The sequence below is a fragment of the Hippichthys cyanospilos genome, chromosome 3 (genome assembly GCF_059441005.1).
Source record: "Hippichthys cyanospilos isolate Australia breed blue-spotted pipefish chromosome 3, RoL_Hcya_1.0, whole genome shotgun sequence".
NCBI classification, from domain to species: domain Eukaryota; kingdom Metazoa; phylum Chordata; class Actinopteri; order Syngnathiformes; family Syngnathidae; genus Hippichthys; species Hippichthys cyanospilos.
The window spans coordinates 20,015,546-20,037,853 of NC_142371.1; the positions used below are offsets into that span (position 1 = coordinate 20,015,546).

Genomic DNA, 22,308 nt, shown 5'->3' on the forward strand with positions numbered 1-22,308 from the left:
AAGTGAGGGATTTATTGAGCAACACATCAAGATAATTGTGTGTATATTTACAATGCAGTAATTACATTAAAAAAAACACAGTTGAAGTTTGTAACAATGTAATTTATTTGGTTCGGAAATATGATGCCTTCAGGTTCTGTGGAATACATCCGGACTCTGTCTAGTAAAGCGAAGCCTTCAGCATTAGCTTTGAACCAAGCTAGCGTAAAAAGAAAAAAAAAAGCACTAATGTTGCGTTTAGGTGCACAGTACCGCGACTCGGAAATTTGGAAATCAATTCGTTATACATCGCCGAATCGATTATACGGTTGACAAACGTAACAGTTTGGACATTCCAAGTCAATTGTTTGCCACGGGGTGCACAAATTACAACTGAGTTTAAATAAACGGCGGTGGAGTCACGACAGTTTACCCAGCTGCACCAACCGAACCGCCGGCCTCCATTTTGCCTGAAAAGCCGAGTTGCGTCTCACGTGTCCTGGGCCGTCTCCTCTCACATGACCCAAGTGTTTGTTCCCGTGATCAAGCACTTCCATCTTCGTGACACTCAAGATTTTTTTTTTTTTAATTCCGACCCTGATGGATATTCTAGAACAGAGTCTGGACGACGTCAGGTAAATCTCTGTCACAAAAATGGCTAACATACACAAGCTAAGCACAACATGCTAATAATCCTTTCTCGACGTAATGAAGAAGAATGTGCAACTTCACAAAGTGGAGTTTGTAGTTTGTTTGCGCTTTGTCGTTGAGGAAAATTTGTTGCATTGCGAGGCAAATAGACGAGTATTTCTCATAAAACGGAGTCTTTATTGGAAATATCTCATCTAAAAACAGGCTAGCAAAGTTAGCTTATGTTAGCTTTTAAAACTAAATTAGTCAGGTTCCAAATCAGACTTTCAATTCATTTTAGCTGGAATACCACCGAAAGTGATCTGAAATAAAAACTTTTTTTTTTCAATAAAATTTCCTGAAATTGACATTTCTTATCTTTAACGAGTCAAAGTGACATTTGTGTTGTGTTTTTCCACAGCCAAAATAAACAAGACGAGGAAGTGCAAGCATCTGACGGTAAATTTGATATTTCTCGCCATGACATTTATTTATGTGGCTTATGCGATGGACAATGGATACATTGAGCTTCTGGGGGAAGTGTCGCTGCACCTGACTTTGTATTCTCAAGTTTAAGTCATCATCACTATTTTACTAAGCAAACAGTTTGCTGCAAGGTATTGAACTGATCCTGTGAGTTACTTTCCTTCTTTTGGGGCTGATAAAAGTATCAGATTAGTCAAAACACCTTGATTTTAGCCTAATTAATCACTATAATCTTACAGAAACCACAAAACATTCATCATTGTTGTAAAATATAAATGCGTTTTTTTTCCTTTGCGATTCTAAGTATTTCCAAGTTTTTTTTCCTGTCAAAATATGTTTAGCACAGGATACTGAACATCCATTTTTTAAAGCACTGGTTGAAATTAGATATTTTTTTCCTCAAATTTCCTTCCAGAATTGGACAAAGTAACAAAAGGAGTAGTTGTTTATCAATGTATCTTTTTTTTTTATTAATCTCCTGTGCTTGAGTTCAACGTGAGTCATCCTCTTGTGTTGATAAAGGCTGTTTTGACCTCAGGGTGTTGTTTTTTTGTCTCTTTTATTTTTTTCCCCTTCCTACTGCAGTTTCTATCTATCTATCTATCTATCTATCTATCTATCTATCTATCTATCTATCTATCTATCTATCTATCTATCTATCTATCTATCTATCTATCTATCTATCTATCTATCTATCTATCTATCTATCTATCTATCTATCTATCTATCTATCTATCTATCTATCTATCTATCTATCTATATTTATATATGTGTGTGTGTATGTGTGTGTGTACCAAATACCAAAAAAAAAACAAAAAAAACCCCTGAAATTTTCTTTCCCTCAAGACACAACCGGAGAGGAGCAGCAGGCCATCACCATACAGCAGGCTGCAACATTTGGGGATCAGCAGAACATACAATGCCAATTCCGTACTGACGGGGGACAGGTAAGTCCAGCCTGGACATAGAATTGATCTGAGGTTGAACTGATTATTGATTTTTTTTTTTTTTTGACACGAAATGGGTCATAATTAAAAAATATGCTGACATAATATTTTTTTTTCTTGCTTAATACATGATTTCACTAACATAATATTGGAATGATGCCATATTCTGACAAGTAGGGCCACATATGAGATAACATTAAAAATGGGTTGACCTCCCCTTTTAAAAGCCTCACTAACTCAAAGTCAAAGATTGCAGTGTTGGATGTGCGGAACCCCCAAGTGGTCGGGAATTGTGTCAACATTTCATATGCAAATATAGGTGCTTATTACGGGAATTGTGTCAACACTTTATATGCAAATAGAGGTGCTTATTAATCTAAAAGCACATTTTAAATGATTAATTGATAGGATAAACGATACAAAGATTCCATACATCTTGTATAGATGTTCTCTTGTTAAGAATTAAAATGTTGGATAAGCTGTTGAAAAAGTTTTAGCTGCAAGGAATTTGGAGACAGTGCCTTGCCTCATCTGATTTGAGAAAAGATCATAAGAACTCGTTTTAATATATGAAATTGTTAAATATTTACAATGTTAATTTATTAAATTTCACATTTACATACATGTTTTAACAGGGTTGTTATTTTCTAAAAGGCAGCACTCATTTTTACTATTTCAAGATTTTTTTTTCTTTTTTCTGGGAGGATAATGCAAGTTAACATTGGGATTTTTTTTAACTATTCTAAAACTGGTTTGGTATCAGGAAAAATAAAAAAAAAGTATCCCAAAAATGGAAAGAAACTGAAAGCAAAACCTGGTTTAGATTATTTAAATTCCTTTAAGTGTCGTGGGTAATTATGTTTTTTTTTTTTTTTTTTCAAATGGTCATTCCTCTCTTCTCAACACAATTTTAGTAAAAAATAATTCGTTTTGTAAAATTAATGTGACATTTGCTACCCGCTCATCCATGCGGGCTGGTTTTGGCGTAAACATGGGTTGAGAGCGAGTGCGTGAGTAATATCATGTGATTTCGGGTCGGGCCGGGATTGGCATGAGGCCGCTGTCACATGTCAGTCGGGGGGGGAGGGAGAGCGTCACATGATGCCGGGCTACAAATTGGCTCTCCCTTGGAACAAACAAGACCATTTTCTCATTTGGCAAAATCCATTCTGAAGCTTGTGTTTGTTGGACCTTGTGGGATATGATCAACAAATCTACCAGCCAGGTATGAACAATGTAGAAACATGGCAATTGTTTATTTAAAAATATATTATTTTTCTCTCATATCTGAACAGGTGACGTACCGTGTGGTCCAGGTCACTGACCAGAATCTTGAGGGCCGGGACGACGTTGGCGGGGCGGTGAGCGTCGTCTCCGCGGCGTCCTTCAGCGGCGCTCCTCAGGCTGTTGCTCAGGTGCCAAACCATTATCAAAATGTCTTTAAAAAATCATTTTAGACATTTGGTGAAATGTTTTTGTCATATGATCGGTAGTCACTTTTTCTGCCACTGAGAAGTATCTTGGCGCCTGTTCATAAACATAAAATACAGAACTCAAGCTTTTTCTATTGAGCGTTCATTGTTGTTGTAGTGGCTTCCTCTGGTCAACAGAGGGCGTCACTCACCTGTGTTGACAGCGCATGGATCAGACACTCGCAAAGTAGAATGGAGTAGATGAGGAAAGTTGAAAATACTTCATCACCACTATAATAAAATTGAATCAATGCATTGAATAATGTTAAATTTTACTAACTTTTTTTATTAGACTAATTCTGCATTAATCATAGTTATAACAATTAGTTATTTAGTTAAAAATAAAGAAAATATGGTTTATTGTAACTATTTTACTAACCAAAACACAGCTAAAAAAACATTCCTTGTCTAATGAGAATTCTCGGACTTCTAAGTAAGATACAGTAGAACTGGGTAATCTCAGTCTTTCTGTACGATTATAGTCTTAGTCAATTTTATTTAAAGTAATAAAACAAACAAACATTTATTCAAATGTTTAAAATAACTACTGTGCAAAATTTTCAGATAGCAATGATATTTACAGATTTAAAATGAGCTTTAACTCATAGCATGTGCAAAAAATAGCTCTTTAATGCCTTGTTCTTATCTTTCTTAAATCACACGAGTAGTTAGTAACTATTGTAAACATGACTCTAAATCACCTGCCCAGGATTCTTAACACTTGAGCAAAAACTTGATGAAGCAAATTTTCAAATCAGCGATTTTTTTTTTTTAAGTGGCAAAATTATCAAATTAATTTGATAACGCTCAGTCATACGCTAAGCTAATAGTGCCCATTTTTTGAATTACATTAGTTTAGCAATACTTTTATGCTTGCAGCTTTTGTGTCCCCTGAGGCATTTACTAAATTGTAGGTATGTCCAGTAAATTATTTAAAACTGAGCTTTATTATCTCCTATCCAGGCAAAAATATTCATATTTAACCTCTCATTACATTGCGGAGGTGTACCTCATGATGTAGCCAGTGAGCGTGTAGCCAAAGAGGCACTTTAATTTAAAGTGCTTTACCCTTTAACGTTCATACGAGGAAGGACTTAATGAGAAAATGGTTTCCTGGTGACCTTGAATGCAGCATGTTACCTCACCGGCCACTTCGACAAGCACAGCGCACATCTAATTAAGGCCCTCCTTGAATTGCTGTTTATTGTTTGATGAAATGATTGGACTTTTTAGGACCAACATACTCAAAATCTCAACAGTTCTTGCTGCACCACTTTCACCCGACGACAGGAATGTAGTTGGACATGTCCATCATAACTGGACACATAAAACAAAAAAAAAAAATTCTCACTACCCATACCACGCATATACACACACACACACACACACACACACACACACACACACACACACATATATATATATATATATATATATATATATATATATATATATAATCTAAAGGAATTTATTACTTTATTTATTTACTTTAGGTAATAAAATACTGCTATTGGCAATCAAGTGCTAAAGTAGTCGTTTACTTGGTGTAATCTATTAATTGTAAAACATTAACGTTACTATTAATCATAAAGCATACACAAGTGTTTCACTTATTGAAAAAAAAATTCAGCTCATTTTTATCCTTTACATTTCAAAATCAACTCGGCGGCCATATTGAATTCATGGGCGGGCCAGAATCAGCACGCGGGTCTTATGTTTGACACCACTAACCTGGGGTAATTACTTTAGTACTTGATTATCTCAAGTAATATCGCACGTGAAACAGACAATTTTCATTGTATACGTGTATGTTGATACTTCAGTTTACACTTTGTACCAAAAGAACAACTTTACTTTTAACTCTGAAAAGGGGTCAATTTGACCACTACATAACAGAAGATTTAATGACTTGTCAAGTTAGAAAAGTGTCAGGGAGGCCTGAAACTTTGTCTGCCAAGGTTGACGTATGCATTGCAGAAAAAAAATCTAATTAACTTTTGGGTTTAGAACAGATTTGTTGGACAGGAACAGCGCTTATTTTAGCTTAGCACACATACTTTTTTCCAACGATCCCTGCTGTCAAGCACTTGCCTGGGATGTGGGGGGGGGTTGATTGTTCAACGAAGACTTGTATTTGGTCTGACAAGAGACCGAGGCGGGCTTTTTACCTGCCGCCCGCTCACGCTTCCCCCGTGCGCCGTCTGTCTCTCTTTTATCTGTCACAGGCAGTGATCCAGAACCCTTACAGTAATGGAGGAAGCCCGGCGGGGGAGTCGACGGGTGGGGAAGCGCGCTTCGCCTACTTTCCCGCGGCGGCGGTGAGCGACGGCGCCGTGTCTGTCCAGGCCGCCGACCCCACGCTCACGCAGGCGGGAGGTGAGTGCCAAATTTGGGATCGGGGGCAAGGGCACTGTGGTCCAAACTTTGATATGCTGTAATATTTTTTCATTTCACTACAATTGCATTTTTTTCGCACCTTTCTTCAGCTGTCACTTTTGTAATTCTTGCATCTTCCATCCTTCCTTCAGCGAAACCTACTTTTCTGTATTTCTTCCTTACTTGCTGATGTCCTGTCTTTATTTTCCTCTTCTGGCAAATTCTCCTTTCTTGCATCATTCCTTCCTTTGTTCTTTGCCTCCAGATGGGATTTTTCCTGGTATTGACCACCCTCCTCCCTTTCTTTTTGTCTCCTCTATCCCTCATTCCTTCTTTCTTTCCTGCCACAATTTCATCGTATCATTTTGAAAATGTTTTCCTTCCTAACCTTCTTTATCTCTTCTTATATCTTTTTTTCATCCTTGACTTCCTTCCTTCAAGACGTACTTATTTTCCTTCCTTCCTTCCTTCCTTCCTTCCTTCCTTCCTTCCTTCCTTCCTTCCTTCCTTCCTTCCTTCCTTCCTTCCTTTCTTGCATCATTCCTTCCTTTGTTCTTTGCCTCCAGATGGGATTTTTCCTGGTATTGACCACCCTCCTCCCTTTCTTTTTGTCTCCTCTATCCCTCATTCCTTCTTTCTTTCCTGCCATAATTTCATCATATCATTTTGAAAATGTTTTCCTTCCTAACCTTCTTTATCTCTTCTTATATCTTTTTTTCATCCTTGACTTCCTTCCTTCAAGACGTACTTATTTTCCTTCCTTCCTTCCTTCCTTCCTTCCTTCCTTCCTTCCTTCCTTCCTTCCTTCCTTCCTTCCTTCCTTCCTTCCTTCCTTCCCTCCTTCCTTCCTTCCTTCCTTCCTTCCTTCCTTCCTTCCTTCCTTCCTTCCTTCCTTCCTTCCCTCCCTCTACACTTGTCAATTGCAGCTTTAGAATCCACGTTTTTTGTTCTTCACTCAAATTATTTTCCACTATTTTAGCTATCAATCAAAAAATAACTAAAATGCGTATTGTGTGTGTGACCATACAAGAGCATTACTTTCAACACAACGTTTTCAGTGTGATAAAATTGATGAGCTACAGTTATGTTTGTATATGTCTTAATAATTATGTAGCGTTCTTGCATTACTCGCGTACAGCACAAACCATAAATAAGATGGATTGACAGCAAAATGTAATGGCAAATCATGTGTGAAATTACATACAGTACAGTATAACTTAAAGCCATTGAGTAGACGATGCATTTAAGTCTCCTTAAGTTTTATGTTTTGGGGTTAGTATAACCCCCAAATTTTAATAATAGCCAATGCTGACTGCATGTAGAGACCAGAGTTAAAAAAAAAAAAAGCCAAGCCACTGAATTTCATTTGTCTATTAATCTGACGGATCTGTGTGTATGATGGATGTGGCAGACATATTGCCAAAAACAAGTACTCCTTGTCGACAAATTCACAAAGCGCTTGAATATGTAAGCTAATTTCTAGCAAAAGTCACCACAGTTTTTCTTTGCTTTTGGCTTTGACAGGATAGTGCTTCAGGCGTCGGCAGCACAATCAAAAAAGTGACCGGGAAGTGAGATTTTTGGAAGCAATGAAGTAGTCGCTTTACCGCCATCTTGTGGGATCTTGCTGGCAAGGAACATTATACAGTAGGCTTAATTTAATTCACCGCGCATGCCATGGTGCATTCCCTCTTTCAAGTTGTAAATTATGAGGGGGGGCCCTCATATATGTGATTACTTGGCATCACATGAGCCGACTTCACAAGGATTGCTCAGTGTGTCTTGTTGTTCGCTCGCTGTCACTGATATGTCCTCTGGGCTTCTAACCTTGTGTTCAATTTAACACACAATAGGAATTATAGGAGGTGACGGCGAAATGCATTGGTTAAAAAAAAGATTTCTTTTCCGCTTCACAGAATGCATTGCGTGTCACAGTTAATATACTTATAAGAGCATTTGCCCGTTCAGCTACTAGTATCTTTTCTATAATTGCAGATTAAAATATGCATAAAATATCCGTTACTCGGCAAATCCGTTGTGACATTTGTAATGAGGCACCATTTTGTGAATGTAAGGTTTCCATTATAATTGTTAAAAAGCTCTTAAATTTGAAAGTTCTCATGCTCATTTGCGGCTGTCTCCCAGAACGTCGGGCTGATTTACGACACTTGCGAAGCAGCTACCTATTGTGTCCCTGATATATATTTTTTTTGCCGCCGCGTGACACGCACACCAGCGCATTGAGAGAACAAATGAAAAGTGAGTAACGGCGGCGAGCGCGCCACGCGAATGGATGGGCCTCATTTGTCACAATTGGCGCGACCAGTCATGTGAGAGGGCTGCTGATGTGTCATACTTAACGGTGAACTGTTGCTCAGTTGACGACAGGTTCCCAATTGTTGTATTAAAAAAAATAATAAAACTACCTTTAATTTTGAATCCAAATTGCTGATTGAACTTGCTATGATTGGGCTACGAGTAATTCCAGCATAACTTATTTATTTAGCGCATTCCGTAAGTATTTTTAAAAAATGTTTGTTTTTTTTAAGGATGCAATAATTAATGGACAAGTAATCGATAACAAATGATCAATATTTACTTTCGGTGATGGATTCATCATTTAGAGCAGTGGTCCTCAACCACCAGTCCGCACACTGGCACCCAGGCAGTTAAATGTTAAAATGCTATGTTAAATGTATTTGTTTTTAGTACCAATGCATTAAAACTTGCAATTTAAAAGCAATACTTTAAAGTCGGTTGGCGACCGCAGGTTTATAGACCAAAAATTGCTAAACTGTTCAACAGTAAATAATCTATATATTTTTTTAGTCTTCTAACAAAGCAGACTGATTATCGTTGTGTTGAGTCAAAACATTAACAAACGTATGCTTTATAGAAAACAAAAGAAAAAAAAAACAATAGAGTTGCCTTCCAGTAACCAAATCATAAAAAAATGTTAGTGCATCTTACATAGTCAATTTAAACAAAATACTCTTACTTATTCAAGATAGGGATGGACTTGAATCCAATTCGTCAATTAATCGACAGAAGAATCAAACAATAAAATCTTTAACTGCAGCCCTACTTTTTTTTTTTTTTACACCAATTTCCAAAGCTCATTTAACAACTAAGAATGTTAAAATGTTCCTCAAAACATTGCCAATCCAATCAATAACATTTAATGACTGATTTAAATCCAGAATTTTTTTTTTATTATTGATCATTTGAAAGTCCTCCAAACCGAAGCATCCAGCATCTCAGAGTGTATTACTTTCGACGTTGAAGGTATTGACACGCATTGCCGTCCTGTTTTGATCTCCACGCCAGTCTGTCAGGCAGCAGGCTAAAATAACTGTGAGCTCGATAATATGATGTGAAGTCATGCTAACATGACATTGTGAAATGAGTGTTTGGGGAAAAAAAAAATCCTGGTGAACAGAAAACTGCCATGTCCTCCGCAGGCCAATTCTACGTGATGATGACCCCTCCCGATGTCATTCAGACGGGCACCACGCGAAGTATTGCCCCACGCACACAACCCTTCCCGGTGTGAGTATCACATTCGCAAAAGAATGCATGTTTGTGTTTTTGGTTTGTTTTGGCCGATGATGCAAATCTAGCTTAAGCCTCGTTTTGTTGTCATTGAAAGTTTTGAGTTTTTTTAATTTCCTTATTTTTTTAGCACTGGATAGCAGCACCTTATGCATAGTCCAAATATAAATATGTCAAAATCAATGAAGGTTACATTGCACTGCTGGGATTAGAAAAATGTACAGTGAAGAAGCAGTATCGTTCATTGATATCTGTATTTTTAAGATGTCATAATATTTTACTATGTGTGCTGTTAGGCGGGTTTAGGACAATAAAAGCAACTTAAGGCTTATTTCAGAACAATTTTCTCACTCCATACTTTTACGCTCAACTATGTGACTGACCTAAATTCACCTCATACATAACTATAAAGGATAGAGCTGCTAATATGGAACAAAATGCATCCCATGGCATTGTTTTTTTTTTTCCCCAATAGGAAAAGAAAAATAACCGTGAATCAGTGAATTCTATTAATTGGTTTCAGTTGTTTTTTGTATTGAATTTGTCTTAAGCCTGTCGAATCCTCCCAATATATCGAGCGCGCAAGTTTTCGTAGATCCCATTGCATATCTGCATGTAAATGGCGCCAATCCATTCCGATGAACAGAAATACATTTTTTCGCGGAGTAAAACGATCAAATTTTTTGCTCAAAAGCAAGCACGGCGAGGCTTCGCGACGAGCACATGACCGATTGGTCAAATCGAGTTATGTCAATTCTGCCCGTCGTTAGCATTTATCCGGCACTAAAACGTACTGCTGTTGTTCGGACACAAAAAGCCGCATTGTCTTGTGTTCAGCCACATGACAACCAGGAGACACAAAATGTTAATTACCATTTGTTCTTGATATTGTTTAGACGATGCTGAAGCAGGCGTTTTTTTTTTTTTCCACTTTTTATTTCCCGTTTTGAGTGTGAACTAATCAACAGTGACATATTCCCATTTGCCAAAGTGAAGTAAAACCCTCCCCACCTTATGTGCCGTCCGCAGAGATGAAAACGAGACGCTGCGGCACGAAGGTTTAGACTGGTGAGGAACGCTTTCCACTTTCCTCCCCATCCTTCTCCTCCTCTTTTTCCCATCACCACCATCCCAGCACATTCCTGTTTGCAGCAAATGAACTAATCAAATTAGATACCGAGCAGAGAGAAGAAGCCTCGTCTCCCACCCTCCCCTCCCTCCCCCCTCCCTCCCCAGCAATCCCCTGTGATTCTCCTCGCTCTTGACGTGTGAGACGCAGACGTAGTTCTCCCTCAGTGCTGACCCTCATCCATTGTTGTTAGCCCGGCAACTCGTCCCCCGTTAGGAATTAGAAATTAGGTCGCCGCGCCGCGTCTGGAAACAACATCTCCAGACTCGCCGCGCGCTCGTCTAGCACTCGTCCGCGGTGGCTGTTTTATTTGGGCAGATAACGAAATGATGTACACTCCACAGATAGTTTATTAGGCGCACAAGCTGATGAGATTCCTCTAAAAGGCGCATTCACGGTGAGATCCTACAAAATTGTAGCATTAGAGGCAGATCAGGACCCCGGCAACTTTTAAAAACAGTATTTTGCCTTCAAGTAAAATCTGGGCTTTTACAGAAAACTAAGATGCATTGATACCCATTTTTTTTTAGAAAATTGTGCTGATGTTCAAGTATTCGCAGGTATTTGAATCTACTGCAATTTTCTAGAACATTTCTTGTTTTAATCACGTGGAATTCATTTTGAAATAATAGCACTCTTCAGACACACTAATAGAATGAATCATATGTAACCCCCCCCCCCCCCCCCCCCCACACACACACACACACACACACACACACACACATCTTTGAAAAATACATTTGTACGCATGCATATTAATTCGGAAATAAGTTAGGACGCATTTGAAATTGGGTTGGAACGTATTTTAAAAAGTTTGAATGTATTTTCAATTCCATTCAAATGTATCTTTAAATATATCCAAACCTATTTTAAATGCATTTGAAAATGCATGCAAATATGTCTAACCTAAATAAGTTTGTATGTATTCGAAAATGTATTCCGACGCGTTTGAAACTAAGTTAGAGCGTATTTGAAAAGGTGTTTGGATGCATTTATAAGTGTGTTTGAATGAAATAGTTTGGATATATTTGAAATAAGTCAGACGCAGTTGAAAGTAATTAAAAAAAAAAGTTCGGATGTATTTAAAAATGGAGGTTCATTTGAAGATAAATTCGGACACACTTGATAATGCGTTCGAACGCATTTAAAAAAAAGTTCAGATCGATTTCAAAATGTGTTCAGAAGCATTCGAAAATAAGTTCGGACGCTTGCGAAAACATGTTTGGACGCATTTGTAAATTTGTTCGAACGTACAGTTGAAAAGACGTTTTAACATTCTTGCAAATAAGTATGTATTTAACTACGTTTGACCATATTTGGTAATACATTCAAACATAGTTGCAAGTACATTCAAATGAATTTGCCAGTCAAAATCATTCACTCAAAATCGGCAGCTCCACACTTCCGTATATCTCAGTACGAATACGGCGACAAACACGGCAATGTCGCGCTTCGCTGGGTTTTGTGTGAAAGCCACAAGTTGATAAATCCCCAGCTACTTTTTAAATTTTTTTTTAAATGAGTAAGAGATAGTTAGTGGTGCTATGTGAGAATATAGGTCATTAATATTTATACGCAACGGTGTTACCAGACCCTTCACGCTTTGCTGCACAGTTGGAAATGGTTTCACTGCCGCGTCTTAATTAACGAAATACCTGAGGGAAGACGCCCAGACGAGAGACAGTTGTCTCATTAGCCGGCGGCTCGGGATGCCAGCAGACGGCTCGCTCAGTCATCACCGATGTTTTACGGCACAGTAAAACGGCGTGGCGCGCTCCCCCTGCGGGCCGCACCTTGGAAACTGAGATGCTCGCTGGAGCTCCAGGCGGACATTTTGGTGTAGGGCTCCCTCCATTAGAAAAGACATTGTGAGAGATAACAGCCCAGAACAGTTGTTTATAGTCTCGGGGATGAGGTGAATGTGAGGCCTCACAGTGGGGGTGTGTGTGTGTGTTTGCGCGCGCAGATGTGTGTGTTAGAGATGGGCGATATTGTGGCTTGTGGAAAAACAAGCGTGTGTGTATGTTTTGTGTCTCTGAAGGAAAATGGACGGGCCGCGAACGCCGCGAGATGAAAGGAGGAGAGCGCAGCATAATGAAGGTTGGTAATTAGCTGTGATTGCGGCCTTTTCACTTGTCTGACAGGCCAACACAATACAGGCTCTGTTGAAATGGATGTGTGGTTTGACAGCTGTTCTCCAGGCGGCCGCTAGAGGCTGCTGTTGGGCTGTCATAGCTCGGAAACCCAAGGGAAAACAAATGACCTCTTCCTTCTTTTTTTTTTTTTTTGAAGTTGAGAGGCGGCGGAGGGACAAAATCAACAACTGGATTGTGACGCTCTCCAAAATCATCCCTGACTGCAACATGGACAGCACCAAAACTGGAGCAGTAAGCTTCTTTTTCTCCTCCATTTACTTAGTGGTCACTTTTTCCGTGAACGTCTTTGTTGAAGCTTGGGATGAAGAAAGCCTTGATGTCAAACTGTGAACAGCATGATGAAGAGGACTGTATAATTGTCAATTATAATGGAACCAAAGAATCTATTAACTTAAGTCATTCACTGACAAACATTTTTAGAACCTCCATTATACTAATGCCTAAGAAAAATAGATACATACTTGTATCTGATTTGATTGATTGAAAACAAATCAATTGCAAGAACTTGATGTATATGCCGCCACTAGTCTAAATATGTTCCGAATAAAAAGGGGAAGTCTAAATATGGTCTTAATATGAAACAGGAACTCGAGTAAAACATTTCCTTAATAGATTTTTATGTGGCCACACCACTTGTCTAAACATAGCCTTCTGCCTACTGTTGCATTTGTGGAATATGAATTAAGCAGTAAAATCCACCCATCCACTAAAAATGGCATCACTCTTGCACAGAGTCCCGGTAACAACCAATCATGGCTCAGCTGATGAAATGTCACATAACCAAACACATAAAACAGGTGTTTGGAATAATGGGTCTGCATTGGATATATTGTTGTAAAGGTATACATGTTTTACCATCTGAATTTAAAGGGATATAAAATATTTAACTATCCTCATCGGAAAAAGTTATTTCTTTTGTCTACAATTGATTTGATAACAAGCTTTTCAAGAACAACCGATACCTTTAAAAACATATTTTTCACTTGCTGTTGTATAACAATGACATCACATGTGCTCAAAGCTAAAGTAAAGAACAATCATGGCTCACCAGTTTTCTGGGTTTGGTCATGTGACGAAAATAATTTAATCATACATTGCCATTCACTGCTAAAGATGTGAGAATGTGTCTCGAATGCCAAGCCAGCCCAGTATCAACAAATCTTGGACGTCTATCGCCGTCAATGGCAATGAATGAGTTAATTTTACACAAAATACTATTTTGATATTTCAGTAAATGGTTAAAAAAGGTTTCGTGTCCCTTTAAGCAGATTGTTCTATCCGTTTCCATCTATCTCAGGGGGCCGCCATTTTGGCCAATACCGCCCTCTGCTGTCGACTGCAACTAACAACAAATTGCCCTCAGGCTAGCATCGTGAGCGTCATGTGACCAAATCCAGAAAGCAGGTACGCCTTGATGTTGGCTATGCAAGCCCGAGGGCAGTTTGTTAATCTGCTTTATTCCTTTTCCAAGAACACCGAACAGTTAGATATGTGCATTCAAAAGTTTAGAAGGTCAAATTAAGGTCACCTTTAAAAGTTGTAGTGTATTTTGAAATTCTAACCAAAAGCCCAGTATCTTATAAGTGAGCTGTGTATAATGGAAAATTGAATTTTTGTTAGTATACAAATAAGTTGGTTATGTGGAGTGCCTCCCCACCCTTCAAGTGTGAAATTAAACTAAGTAAATCCTATGGTTAAATCAGCAAAAACGACTTCATTTGCAGTCTGGACAAAGAGGGTCGAATGCGACTTGCTCAAGAGGGCGTCTATAGCATTTTCCCGATAATGCCATAATTAGACAGTAACCAGCTTTGCAACATTGAGTAGCTTTGTAGCTAACCACTTCCTTATAGCAGTCATAAGAACTGAAAATGGAAAGAATCTCCATATCTTGGATGGGAACAAGTGTTTTTTTTTTACCATTCTTGCCTGTACTGTAGTCAATAATTTGCATCACACCTACATTGATATTTTTCATATACCTTTTTTGAAATTATTAGACATAAATGCAAGTGTCAGAATCTTAACCGGGACAACCCTCAGAAAAAAAAAAAAAAGTTATTGTCTTGAAAGGCCAGATCCTCCAAATTGCTGCGCCCTTTTTTTGCACTCCAGAGCAAAGGAGGCATCCTGTCCAAAGCGTGCGACTACATCCGTGAGCTGAGGCAGGGCAATCAGCGGCTGCAAGAAAGCCTGAAGGAAGTGGAGAGGATCCAGGTGGACAATGAGCTGTGCAGGCAGCAGGTGAGAAAATGTTGATGCATCATTTTGCAAAGGAGTCATTATAAAGCAATTTAGCAATATGTTGCATCATGTTCCAACTCATTTGCTCTTCATTTGAAAAGAAAAACGTCCTTTTGTGGCTCCTGTCAAGGCATTAAAAAAGCATTAAGTTCAGTCTGATATCAGTTGGTTGTTTGCAGCAGCAGGTCAAGTTAGCTAAGGTTGCTACGGCATCATCAAAGAAAAACAATTGCTTGGAGCGTATTCAACGTTGCACTGGCGACGCGTTCGCTGAATGCTCACAATGTGGGAAATCTGAAACACACTCATTGCGTAGCAAATAAATAACTTACGGATATAAAAACAAGAAAACATGAAGAGGTCAGGAAGATTGAAGAGTTAATTCCGTTTTTCTATAGTGTTTACGTTGTTTCCAAAGTATCGGTGCGTCTTATACATGGTAAGATAGAAAATACCAGAAATTGACCCCAAAATTAAGGGTGCGTCCTATACACAGGTGCGTCTTATAGTTGGTGAATTTCGGCACTAGTTGATCGACGGACCCGTGTTTGGGGGGCACTTATATTTAACATGTACAAACACATATTAGCGCCGTCAAGTGATTACTTTTTTTCAACTAAGTGCGAAATTTTACATAATAAATCATAGCTCATTGCATTTTTCAACATTTTTGCACGTACGATTATTTACTAGGGTGATATTTTACGTGCGGGAATGATTTTCACTTTACATCTGTGCATTTTCAAAAGTTAATAGCTTGAATTTCCTGAGACCGTTTGAATTGGATGGTGTTTCCAAACTTTTGATTGCTTCTGTAGTTCTAAAATTGCAAGGTTAAATGCGTTCATCGGTGAGAGAAAAAGCATTACGAAAGCCTCTCAACATGGATTCCGCGCATGCTAACAGTCAAACTTATTTAGTATTTCCCCGAGTGCGTGCGAAGATGAAACGGGTTAAACAGACACGTTTGCTTCGAAGGCCCCATTCAAGTCTCCCTCCGCCGAGGGTAAAAATCCAGCGAGCTCCCCTGTGTGCATCTCCACTTCTTCTCCGAGCCGATCCCGGAGCGGTTTCGCCGGTTAACTTCTCAATCGCAACTTTCACAGCGATCAAAGCGCTCGCTGCTACCTGCGAGAGGCGGCGGGAGTCAAAACAGACAGGCAGCCAACTTGCATGCTGATCTTCTCCTTGGGTATCGAGCATGACTGTACAATCCCCCAGCACCCCTCTCAGAAAGCTTAACATTAGCTCTCGGGCTCCTCCTCGCTCAGGGGGGCGAGGAGGTGAGTTGGCACCCAGCGGAGTTGACGCACCGCATCATTCGGTAATCCTGTCGGCTACGGTTTTGACTATTGTGGGCCCGCTGTGTTCTAATCTCCGTTTACGTCATCGCACAAAAGGTATCGGGACACATGAAAGGAACGCGTAGAATGAAATGGGAAACATTACTCAGCTTCAATGCCAATTTCTTTTTGATATATTCTTGTGAGCATCCTGCGTGCGGTTTTGCTTATTGCGAGCAGTTCTTAAAAGAAAAAAGAAGCCCAGTGGCCTTGCTTTTAAGCTGTTTGTCACTCCTAGTTGCACTATAGGGCGCACCTTCAATGAAAAGCTTACAGTGTATTAAAACTGTTTTCGTATACAGTATAGGGCACGCCGCGTTATACGCCGCATAGAATAGAAGCTACAGTACTGGATGGGGTTGCACTGTGCATCCACTAGATGGAGCTGCGCTTAAGCGAATGTCAACAAAACAATCAGACTAGTCAGTTAAACTTTTCTATCAGAAATTAAGGATAAAGATGATTTGTGGAAAGCACTATCTGAAGAATGGGGACTTGATTACATGAAAGGACTGTTTGGTTTAATGCCAAGATGAATCGAGAATTCTAAATCATATAATTATGATTCAGTTAAGTATTAAACTTTTTTCTTCATCAAATTGCAACCAAAAACCCGAAAATATATTGTTTTGTTGATTTAAAAACCGTTTCTGGATTTATTTGATAAAATCCGGCTTTCTTTTACAAAACCCACAGTTTTTGCCCCTTGTTAATTGCATCAAAATTGGAGCATATATATCATCAAACTTTCAAACAGGGTGTTATAACTGAAATGCAGAGTTAAAAATTGAAGAATTTACTTGGCAATTAAGTTACTAGAATATATGAATGAGTACTGATTTTTACTGGCATTTAGTTCTTTGCTGATACTGTTAAATGCATATTGTCATTAGCATTAAGCTAGTGATGCCTCTCTACAGGCAAATATTTAGCCGATTCAAACACATCCTTTTTCTTTATCTGTCTTCTCGGTCAAGATCGAGGAATTGAAAAACGAAAACGCCTTGCTGAGAGCGCAGCTCCAGCAGCACGGCATCGAGACGGTGGGGGAGACGTCGCCGCAGTAGCGACCAAGGAGCCGCTGCTACTGCCGCCGCCGCCGCGCGCTACTTGAGAAAACAAACTAAGGACTTGTGAAGAATCGCGCGTAGCGAACCCGCCGGTGCTACCCCGCTCACGGCCTCCCTCCGTCCACGCTCGACTCTTCCGCCACGGAGGCGTCAACACGCTCCCGCCGAACTCCGCCTCACTCAAGGACGATGACATTTAATTTCCTAAAGTCCCCCGCCCATCCAACCTACCAGCCAACTCGGATGATCATTATCATTACTTCGGAATTTTAGTGGATGGTCCCTGACTTCTTTATTAATGCCATTTCTTAGCTGCTTTAATTTATTAGTCTGCTTGCTGACAGGTTGAGAGTCGTTAGACGTTGGAGACCCCAAAAGTGTCAACAATCAATCACTCGCTAGCTCAGACGCAAGTTTTTTCATTCGCGGTTGGGTTCATCCGGTGTGCAATATGCTCAAGTGGCAGCGGGGAGGGAATACTTCAAAAGTTGGGCATTTTGCAGAAGGATCCCACTTGCGGCCAACACGCTAGGAAAATGAAATCTAAGCATGGAAAACGTGGAGGCCTGCGGCACCCCCCGAGCCGCCTCCCCCAGGGAGCGCACCTCAAAGGACATTCAAACCATCTTACAGCTTTTCTTCAGCATGTCGATCAGTCATTTTATTTTAGACATCTCCACTGATCCATTTTCATCAGTCGCTCTCCTGAGCCAACGCCGGAATGAAAGACGCTTTTCCGGGGCGAATAACGCAAATGCAACATCGACATTCGCTAATTTGCTAATCATCAAAAGGTCATGGCGGCTGATTTATTTATCCCCCGCCCCCCACTTCCTACCCTCGAATCTTCATTTGAAATGGCAAAATGAAGATGACAAACTCTTCCTCCAACCCATCCCGACCCGACCCTGTGTGTAGCAGCCTCACTGTCTCTCAGGTTAGATTGTAACGCATCTTTTCTATATATACAAATGGTTGAAAATAAACTAGCTATTACCATCTATGCCGATTGCTCGTCACTTAGCCACGCCCACCCGCCCGCAAAAGTAGAGTGGCGATGCGCAGTGCTGAGCGGAGATCTGAAGCTCGCCTGGTTACATTCATAATGAGGAGGTTGGAAATTACCCTTCACATCTCTCAGAAATCAAATGATATTCCAAGGTAAGGAATGCATTGTATTTGTATTAGGGCCAAACCGATTTAAACAGCTGATATAAAAAAGAACAACAAAAACGATTTAAATTAAAAGGGTATGTTTATCTCCCTATATAATTTCAATGTTCTATGTGACACTATCTAATCACAGCATTCTGATAACAGATATTTTTTTAAATATGAAACAGCAAAATCCACCTGATTTAAACCATCTCAGGGGCTGCGTATTCTGCCTCTTTCCGAGGACTAAAAATGCCATAACGTTGCACGTTTTTTCTGACTTTGTTCTTGTGATGTTTGCAAGCCGACCTGTGATTGGTTGGTGTTCTTTCTGTGCTTTAGCGATTGGTCAGTTGATTTCAATCGCTCATTGTTGCTCCGCAGAATTCGCAGGGCCCATTCATTTGTGGGCCGCCCCAAAAAGCGCAAGAAAAGGTGGCAAGAAAGCAGAATCAGGTATGCTTTGGGGATTTTGGGTTTACAATGTCAAAATTTCAAGTTTTAAGGTGCTACTTTGTCAACATTTAGCGTAGTGTCAGTGGGGACACAACACATTTTTACACCCTTTTTTTGGGTACCAAATTAATTTAAAGGGCCTGTATCATGGAAATTTTGTAGCTTTTTACCGTGTTATAGCGTATATTTCTTTAACACCCCCTAAATTATTTTTCTCTATTGATTTCTAAGAATTCCTTGCTTATTCTGGTATAAAAATAGCTTGCGAGAGGCAGTATGACAATAACAGTCCCTAATACTGCCTCCTCATTTCCCCCATTTGTGAAAGTAAACAAGTGCATCCCCACATCTGAGATGAGATTCATGTTAAAAAAAAACAAAAAACTTTAAATTCCCTTCCGGCTTGGGGAGGAGATATTTTGCACCGTGTCAGTCAAGTAAACAGCAATGTTTCATTTATTAGTGACAACGTTTTACTGTATAATATGCCGAAGTAATTTTCCACGGGAATCGATTTGATAGGAGAATCAGGGGTCACAGCGTGTGCCCTTTTGACACATCTTATGGTTTGTTGGCCACTCCGGTTTATTTCAAAGTCCGTAAACACTCGTCTATGGCTTCTTCATTCACTCGTTAGCTTTTGACTTGTTTCGTCATGGCCGTCGGCTTTAAAATGCCATCATGTGAAGGGGGCGTGGCATCCACACGGTGAGAGGCCGTGTTTCAATGGTCAAGGAGTTTCACTTCCTGCTTAGAAATCCAGCCATAAAAAAATGTATTTAATAACAAATTGAATGTGCCAAAGGTAAGAGTTCGTCATTTTATATGCATATATTTAACCTTTAACTGGGCACAGCGGCCACATTTGGTCGGTAGCCTAAACAGGCAAAACATCCGTAACAGCCATTGCATAATTCCAACATACCCCTAAATTTCTCTAAAATTCTTTCCTGTATAGGACTTAAAAATAGAAAAAGGTGTGCCTAATAAAGGCGGCTTTTGCCTTTTTAGACTGTCGTCTGAAAGCCAAAAATAACTTTCACTCAATCTTAAAGACATAGTTACGTCTTTACATCCAGACATTCAATCCCAGGTACTAATTCCCCGTTTTTTCTCATATATTAGGTCAAAAAAGGGTCTTAAAATAGTTTTCCTTCGGATAAATAGACTCTGGAAAGATTTGTAAAAATACAAGATTGAATGAGTTAAAGATACTAAGAAGTAACAAAAAAATCCTCTTGAGATTCAGCCTATAACAATTACCAGGGTGTCCTCGTCTGAGGACACAGGAACTCATTAGGTTCACTCCAATGAGTCAAAAACTACAGACCAAAAAGAAATGTAGTGCACACAAAGGAATGTGCTGGCTCTCAGGAGGATACGCTATTCTTGAATTAATTTGTTTTCCCAGTGAAATATATGTGTACTGTATAATTCTGTTTTTTCTTAAACAGGAGAAAGGTGGAAAAAACGCGGTAAGGTTATTTTGGTACTTACTGGAAATGTTCCAAAGAGTGTTTGTGCTTTTCAGGATTTCATCAGATCTGGTGCAGACAGTGAAATAGACAGGTTTTTTTTTATTTTTTTTTTGGATGTCTGTGAACTCATGTTCCTCTTTTTTGAAACAAAAGTTCTTGACTAAAGCACACTCATCGATGATACAATATGTACATAGTACATAGTACTCTGCACTCAGCAGCTACTACAGAAGGCTGATTGAAAAGCGCCATTTTGAGTTTGTAAATGGTATTTTGATAGTACAAATTTCTCTATTTACGAATATATTGACTTGCTTTGCTTTTCACTATGATTTTAGTGAAAATTTTCACTGTGCACTACATGGTTGTACATAAAATAAACGTTAACCCCCTTTTTTTTTTTTTTTAGCCACTCCGGTTTTTAAAGTCCTTTAACCTGGGCCATTTTTGGGAAATTTTGCACTCCTCCACAAGGAAGTGACAGGAACAAAATGGAAGTTTCACATTAAAAAAGACCAAGTGACGCAACATATGCACCCCCACCCCTAAATCTTTCTGGGAATCGCTGTCGTCTAATTCCTCTTTTCTCCACACCGCCCCCTGCAGACCTGAATCTGTAACAGCTTCCTTCCATCAACTTTTGTTTATATTTGTTTTGTTTCCACAGATTGACTTGTTTTGGCCCAATTTGAGGCTTTTGCAAAGTCACGCAAGAGACGGTTTGTCAAGGCGATTGCGCAACAGACGGGGGCGACGGCCTCGACCAGGAGGAGTGAGGCGACGATGGCGCCCGCCGAGGTGAGTCTGTCCGCCGCCGTGGTGCCAGGCTTTGTTTGACCAGCAGATCCTCCCCTGTTGATAGGCCCCCTGCCACGAGTCCAAATGTGCATCCCAAGCGGACACTTCATTAGGAACACCCAAATTGCTATCGACAGCTGTTGCCAATATTTTGACCATGTCATGTAGCCAAATAGAGAAGCTAAAAAAAAGAAAGAAAAAAGTAATAACCACCTTTGACCTTGATTCAGTGGTTTTAGGACTGTGATAATTTATTGACATTCAGAAAAATTATGAGCTCCACTGTTTATTATTGTTTTTTGTTTTATATATATATATATATATATATATAAATATAAATACGGACAGTGTTAAAATACTTATAATAATACTATATATATATATATATATATATATATATATATATATATATATATATATATATATATATATATATATATATATATATAAAGAAATACGGACAGTGTTAAAATACTTATAATAATACTATATATATATATATATATATATATATATATATATGTATATATATATATATGTATATATATATATATATATATATATGTATATATATGGACAGTGTTAAAATACTTATATACTTATATATACATGATATTATATATCTTTAATGTGCATTTTTATAAATCCAGTTCTTTGTATATCAGCCACATAGCATATTTACCCGTCATATTTCAATGTTGAAGAAAAACGGGGGGGTAAAAACAATGTGTTTTTCTTTTTCTTCTTAGGATATCGATCAAAAAATGCCAGTGAGTATTCTAAAAGTGTTGTTTTTTTCTTGTTTTCCAAAAACATCGAAATGCGGCTCAGGAAACATTGCTATGTGGGTGTTGATACATATTTGATATGTACAGTATACAATGGAAAATAGACCAAATATTAAATGTGTAACAAATTAAAGTTTGTCACATCATATAATGCATTTTATTCACTTTAAAAAAGTAGTTTGTAGTTGCGTGTGCCTGATAATCAGGTGCGCCCTATACGTGAATGAAAAAATGACTCATTTTGTTTTT

The 22,308-nt window shown here is 39.0% G+C and overlaps 1 protein-coding gene across 4 annotated transcripts; it reads left to right on the top strand.

Annotated features, from left to right (window-relative positions):
- Positions 1 to 380: 380 nt before the first annotated feature.
- On the top strand, positions 381 to 18,387 carry usf2l (upstream transcription factor 2, c-fos interacting-like). 4 transcript variants are annotated; one of them, XM_088411886.1, is made up of 11 exons: positions 381 to 614; positions 1,031 to 1,068; positions 1,942 to 2,042; positions 3,338 to 3,457; positions 5,740 to 5,890; positions 9,352 to 9,439; positions 10,472 to 10,510; positions 12,613 to 12,671; positions 12,864 to 12,958; positions 14,025 to 14,131; positions 14,843 to 14,971. In XM_088411886.1, exons 1-10 carry the CDS (start codon positions 580 to 582, stop codon positions 14,112 to 14,114), a joined length of 816 nt encoding a protein of 271 aa, XP_088268012.1. In that variant the 5' UTR covers positions 381 to 579; the 3' UTR covers positions 14,115 to 14,131; positions 14,843 to 14,971. The 4 variants fall into 4 exon arrangements, with proteins under 4 accessions (XP_088268012.1, XP_088268010.1, XP_088268011.1 ...); XM_088411884.1 differs by lacking the exon at positions 14,025 to 14,131 and adding an exon at positions 17,292 to 18,387 and having other exon boundaries at positions 398 to 614; XM_088411885.1 differs by lacking the exons at positions 10,472 to 10,510; positions 14,025 to 14,131 and adding an exon at positions 17,292 to 18,387 and having other exon boundaries at positions 402 to 614.
- The last annotated feature ends 3,921 nt before the right edge of the window (positions 18,388 to 22,308 follow it).

Bases quoted from the DNA above. Each gene is read 5' to 3' on its own strand.
- usf2l (XM_088411884.1), top strand. From the start codon at position 580: ATGGATATTCTAGAACAGAGTCTGGACGACGTCAG. The intron at 10,511-12,612 runs GTGAGGAACGCT...GTGTCTCTGAAG, and splicing joins CGGCACGAAGGTTTAGACTG to GAAAATGGACGGGCCGCGAA. The intron at 14,972-17,291 runs GTGAGAAAATGT...TTCTCGGTCAAG, and splicing joins ATGAGCTGTGCAGGCAGCAG to ATCGAGGAATTGAAAAACGA.